At 44.0% G+C, this 6241-nt stretch overlaps 1 protein-coding gene across 16 annotated transcripts in view; it reads left to right on the top strand.

Moving 5' to 3' along the window:
• AMMECR1L (AMMECR1 like) overlaps window positions 1-6241 on the top strand; it is a 20984-nt gene that overhangs the window by 9145 nt on the left and 5598 nt on the right. For 11 of the 16 annotated variants that reach the window (XR_002826264.1, XR_002826266.1, XR_002826265.1 and 8 more), the window contains exons 2-5: window positions 1217-1660; window positions 3758-3868; window positions 4185-4344; window positions 4999-5089. Coding sequence is in view for 11 of the 16 variants with exons in the window: in XM_014468167.2 (XP_014323653.1) it covers window positions 1254-1660; window positions 3758-3868; window positions 4185-4344; window positions 4999-5089 (769 nt within the window). In the remaining 5 variants the exon portion in view is untranslated. Of the gene's footprint in view, window positions 1-816; window positions 955-1216; window positions 1661-3757; window positions 3869-4184; window positions 4345-4998; window positions 5090-6167 lie in introns of those variants that run through there. The other 5 variants (XM_006102835.3, XM_006102834.3, XM_014468173.2 and 2 more) reach the window with 4 other exon arrangements.

Raw genomic sequence — 6241 nt, 5'->3', positions numbered from 1 at the left:
GCAAGAGCGTCGGTGAACGTCTTACATGAGGGCCAGGCTGTTTGATTTCTCCCCAAAACGCTATGTTTTAGAGCAATGTGTAAAAAGGCAGTTATGTGCTATGTGTTCAAATCAGAGAAAATTTTAGGGAGAATATCTAGGGAAGAGCTAAAACATGTAGTCACTTGAGAAAAACCAGTATACTTTTCTCAAGTCAAGAGAATTTTACAAACTTTGGTATAATCGATATTGAAATAACTAGGATCTCTATTTCCTGATTCTGTGATTTTTGACACAACAGAAAGAGGATTTTGGTCATGTTATAGCTATACATTTCTACCTTGGGCTTTTTAAGAAAAAAATTAAGTAAAAAGATCCTCCCTCCAATTCACATCATCAGATGGCTTTCTGGTCCATCTGATCCACACTATGTTAAGCTGAGTGGTTTTGCATTTGTTTGCTTTGCAATGACAGGGCAGAAAGGCTACCTCACAAAAGGACTATGAAGCTTGGGTCATTGTATGAGTAAAGGTTTCTACTAGGTGTAGCTTTTCTTGAATGAGGTCTTAAAAGGTTAGAGAGATGTGTAGAAAGTGGAGTTCTGAAAACCAAAGAAAATGAGCATTTGCGAATGATAGCTGTGAGGACAGAAAGATGGGAGCCTTGTGTTAGAAGGTGTGCTCTTTGTGGAATGGCAGCTAACTGCTTTTCACCTTCACTAAGGTCGGGGGCTGAAATCACACATAATTCATGTTAGTGATGAGGAAATGCTGAAAGGATGCGGTTAACAAGGAAAAGCATGGATGTCTCTCTGGGGTCCTTTGAAATTAGGGTGGTTGCCTTTGGACCCTCTGAAGCGGCAGAGAAAGCAGCCTGAGGAAGAGTCTGCGAGGTCTAGTGCAGTCCTCCAGCCAGCCTTGAAATGCCGTCCACCATCCAGCTTCACGGGCTGCCCCCACCCTTCCTTCTGCCCAGGCAAGAGAACACTGTGCTGCCTGCCTCCATCCATGGTGACCATAGCTTCGTGGAAAATAAAAAATGATTTCCCTGTAGGAATTCCTGCTATGGAACTCAGGGTTTCTTCTAGTCAAGCTGGCCTGGGATCTTTTGTGGCCATGTGACCTGGGGGAGAAAGAGCCTTGATGACTCTTGCCTCTGTGTGGAGACTCTTCTGTTTTTGTTTTCTCTTTTTAGCTAAACATTTGAGTCAATGCTTATCTGTTCTCTTTTTGGTTAGGGTTCTGTACATTCCAGACCGCGAGCACTGAGTCAGGATGGGAAAAAGACGCTGCGTTCCTCCACTCGAGCCCAAGTTGGCAGCAGGCTGTTGTGGGGTCAAGAAGCCCAAGTTATCTGGAAGTGGAACGCACACTCACGGGAACCAGTCCACCACTGTCCCCGGCTCTAGTTCAGGACCTCTTCAAAACCACCAGCATGCGGATGGCAGCAGTGGTCGGGAGAATGTGTCAGACTTAACTCTGGGACCTGGAAACTCTCCCATTACACGAATGAATCCCGCATCGGGAGCTCTGAGTCCTCTTCCCCGACCCAATGGAACTGCCAACACCACCAAGAATCTGGTGGTGACTGCAGAGATGTGCTGCTACTGCTTTGATGTCCTCTACTGTCACCTCTATGGCTTCCCTCAGCCACGACTTCCTAGATTCACCAATGACCCCTAGTGAGTAAATCCCTCAGAGCAGGGGACAATGGGAAAGGCAGGATGGCATCTTCCCACTACTTATAAAAACTCGAATGTGATTTAGGAATAGGGTGGTGAGAAATACCTAGAGTATCCACTGGATTCAGTATTGGAAAGGGACTAGGTTATATTTGGAGGAGGTGTAGGCTGGTGAAAGTAATGTTCTGGAAATCAGGATTTTTTTCTTGGCTCTTCTGTTGTTTCAAATGTACAGGTCACACTGTCACATCGTCACACTGTCACATCGTTGTGGACCCCCGTAGTGTTGAAGTCCAGGTGAACTGGGAGCTCATTTAATGGGAGCTGCGATGCTTTCACAGGGTCCCCTCCCTCTGTTCAACAGCAATCCCAAGGAAATCTCAGGGCTGCTGGCACCCCACCCACATGTCAGAATCTGCTCTACTGGTTAGTTGGTTTTGTTAACCCTCACCTGAGGATATTTTTCCGTTGATTTCTAGAGTGAATGGGAGGGAAGGAGAGAGAGAAACATTGATGTGAGAGAGACACAACAACTGGTTGCCTCCCTCACGTGCCCCAACCAGGGCTGGGGATCGAACCTGCAACCGAGGTACATGCCCTTGACCAGGATCAAACCCAGGACCCTTCCGGTCGCGGGCCTACACTCTATTCACCGAGCCAAACCGGCGAGGGCTCTGTTTTACTCTTTTTAATTCAAGACTCTGTTGTTTGTCCCCAGCCCTCTCACGTGCCAATGATGGGAGCAGTATGTGTATAAAGTGCAAAGTGAGGAAACTCAGGCCAGTGTCTGCTCCTGTCTCGGAATCGGAGCAACTCCAAGCTGGCTTGGAAGAGCTTTTGAGCTTTGTTTTCTGAGATGCGTGGAGCACGCAGTATAGGAAGGCCTTGCACAGCCACTGGGCAGGGAGTGCAGAGGCATGAAGAGAAGTCCTTGTTCTTGGGAGACTTGTTGAGTCCTCCAACCACAGGCACAAAGTGAAATAGTGTGTGGTGCACTGTGGGCAGAGTGGAGCAGAAGTCATCCCTCCTGTGTGGTGGTGTCAGAGGAGAAGAGATGAAGAGAAAAAGTCCTAACTTTTCAGGGCAATATTGCCACAGGGTACCATAGTCAGAAAAACCCTGCAGAACAGGTGCAGATGATCCCACTGGGTCTGAGTGGGAGCAGGCGTATCTCTAAAGGAGAGGGACACAGGTTGGGAGAGTGGGTGGTGGCTGCAGCATTGCAGGGCCATTCTATTTGGGCTCCTATTTCCGCCTGCAGACAGTGGACTACTTGAGGGCTGTGGAGTAGTGTTGAGACAGTAACTCTAGCTGGTGCTGTTCAAGTGTGTTAGTATAAGGGAAAGACGTGTGGGTGGGAGATCCGCTTTGTAACAATGATCAAAGAAGTATGTAACTTGAAATTTTTAAGTTGCTTTTTAGAAGTGTTTAATTCAGGCATCAAAGAGGTAAAGGCATAGGAGCATGGAGGAGTCTCAAGAAGAGAGACAGACCCGAGACTTCTTCCTAGAAAACCCGTCACCATCCATCTGATGTAGCCTAGAAACAGAAGGTGGTAATTTCTGCTAATACTAAGCTCTCTTCTGGAAACATTGTTTTTCTTTTCTGAACATTTATGAGCAGGAGATATTTGTAGTTGCCATTGGCAGAAATAACTATGGGAACAGTGTGGAGCTGTAGGGAGTGCGTGCAGATAAGAAGGAGAAGGTGCAGAGGCCCAGTGTGTCTGCATGAAGGGTGGAACTAGGGAACTTGGACATTCAAAATAGAGTAAAGAAGAGGAGAAGGACATGGAGAATTAGAAGAAAAAAAAGTGAAGTCCTGGACAGAGGAAGAGGACTGTAGCACATGCATGTGTCAGCAAGGCCCGTGGGAAAGGCTGCCCAGAGGGCCTTTCTTCATGCGCCTTGCGAGGTGTCCTCTCCATGTCCCACCGGGACTGTACGCCTCCCAGAGGGGACTAGAGTCCTGCAGGGAGCTGGCAGTTCAGAAAGCAATCATTTGGGGGAATAACAAATGAACAGGAATAAAGCCAAGGTTTGTTCTTATCCATGATTGATTTGGGGCTGGAGAGTGTTTTGTGTTTTGCTTTTTTAGTCCGCTCTTTGTGACATGGAAGACAGGGCGGGACAAGCGGCTTCGTGGCTGCATTGGGACCTTCTCAGCCATGAATCTTCATTCAGGACTCAGGGAATACACGTTAACCAGGTAATTACACGAGGCATAAGATTGGTGGAAAAATTGGCGATCAAATTTGTCTACAGAATTGAAAACAACTGCCAGACTTTATGTCTTCAAAGTAATAAAGAATGAGTGTTCTCTTCTTGGTGATCAGGAACTGTGGAGGCTGTAATCTGTGAGTCACTTACTGGTTCAAGTATAGACAGTTAATAGCATCAATTGTTTTTAGCACCTGGGTATGAATGGATAATAGACGTTCTCTGCATAGCTCCAGTTGTAAATATTCGGGCACATGCTCCCAACTCCAGAGTAGCCTCACTTACGTGTTTTTGTCCCCTTCCAGTGCACTTAAGGACAGTCGGTTCCCCCCCCTGACCCGAGAGGAGCTGCCTAAACTTTCCTGCTCTGTCTCCCTCCTTACTAACTTTGAGGATGCCAGTGATTACCTGGACTGGGAGGTGAGAACAGCTGCATTTGGAACTCTGCGTTGCATTTGGGTTCGGGTTAGTACATGGTGATGTATCTCCTTCATTGAGAGGGTATAAGAATGTGACAGTTGAGTTTGGAAACAATTACGGGCAGCATGGGTGGACAGAAAAAGTGCTACAATATCAGAAGCAGAATTATGAAGATTTCTCTTCTTTCTTCCAAGTCTGCTTTGGTTCACGTCCTTCTCCCATGCCTAATAAGTAATAATGAGATGGGGGAGGAAAGGGGGACATCTGTAATACTTGCAACAATAAAGATAAATTAAAAATAATGACAATAATATTAAATAAACAACAAAAGAAACAATCATGATAAAGTGGAATATTCCAGATCCTTCTGGGTGAGCCCTGAGTCAAAGTTGTTATTTAGAGTCATTTGTGAAGGGCCCTGAGCCAGATCAAACCCTGTGGCATATTCATTTAATGGACTAGATTGAAGGTGGAGTGTTCAAGATGATCAGATGAGCAATTGAAAGAATTTATTCCTATAATCCTTATACACTTAGGTGATTACATGTGAATCACATCTCTCAAGCTAGTTTTTTTGGCTTTTATATCTGACATCATTCGTGATGAAAATCAAGAGGTTCTCCTCTTCATGTGTGGGTGGCTGAAATGTCCTTAGAATAAATCAGTGCCATTTATTTGGTTGTGGGTTTTTTTTTGTAGGTAGGGGTCCATGGAATACGAATTGAATTCATCAATGAAAAAGGTGTCAAACGTACAGCCACATATTTACCTGAGGTTGCTAAGGAGCAAGGTGAGTTGGACAAATGGAATTTCATTGAACAACACTGAACATGGTGTTGCTGACTAACAGGCAGGAGAATAGAGTGTGTGGTCTTTCAGCCCAAATGCCACTACCACTAAGAATGAGTGGCGTGGTCTTTTTAATACCTACCCAGCTTCTTCTAGAAGGAGGAATGAACTCTGAACGATGCAGAAGCTGGGAGAAGAAGGGGGGAATGATTGCTCCTACTTACTTGCTTATTTCACTTTCAGGGAATAGCTTTATTTCTTGTCCTCCAAGATTGGTGATTGTAGTAAAATTCCACCAATCAACTTGACCATATTATGGAGTTCATTGTAAAGGGAAGCTGCCCATATCGGGAGTTTTGAACTCTTGGTCATGAATTATTAAACAGTATTATACTTGGAAAAAGGCAAAATGTAATTAATCCTATTTTTTAAAGAATTTAGCAGTGGAGGTGTTGGGGGCGAAGGAACTTGGTAGTTACTAAGTTCTTAAACTGTGACATTGAAGATGGGAAATGGGTTGGGCAGGTTTCCCTTTAAAAGAATACCTATAAATGTTGCTTGTACATTCTGTGATATGTAACCTCATATTCTTTCTTTCTTGGAATTCTGTTTTTTTATTATTAATATGTAAATTAACACGCACACAGTATTTGTTAGATGTGAACCTGAAATAGAGAAAAATGTCCGGTTTAATACGTCAGTGAACTAATTATATGGCCAGCGGGTTGCCTTGTTGATTTTCATTGTGGTTGTATTTAAACTTTTTCAAAAGCAGTGAAGATGTGACATAAAACAGAAGCCTTTTATCCACCTTTTTGAAATCATAAATCCCATATTTCTGTACGAGAGGGCACACCATAAGTATTTTCTGATACTGAGATGTGATGATAACTTCGGTAAATAATCAGAGTACTTTTGCCATTTGAATATTGTTTGGGAAAATTAAAAAGTGGCACATACTGCAGTAATTTAGGGAGTTTTGTTTGGTTTTCAGTTTGATATATTCGGTTTTATCTGTTACAAACATGCAAGAACAACACAGCAGCACTGTGTGAACAACTTTCCCATCCTTTTTAAAGAAATAGCTTCCCTCCTACTATCAAGTCTCTATAATTGAAAACTGGACTCCAAGAAATCATCAAATGAAGAAAGG

The sequence above is a fragment of the Myotis lucifugus genome, unplaced genomic scaffold (genome assembly GCF_000147115.1).
Source record: "Myotis lucifugus unplaced genomic scaffold, Myoluc2.0 scaffold_433, whole genome shotgun sequence".
Classification (NCBI taxonomy): Eukaryota; Metazoa; Chordata; class Mammalia; order Chiroptera; family Vespertilionidae; genus Myotis; species Myotis lucifugus.
Note: the sequence above shows the minus strand (reverse complement) of the source record. Positions and strands in the feature narration are given on the sequence as shown.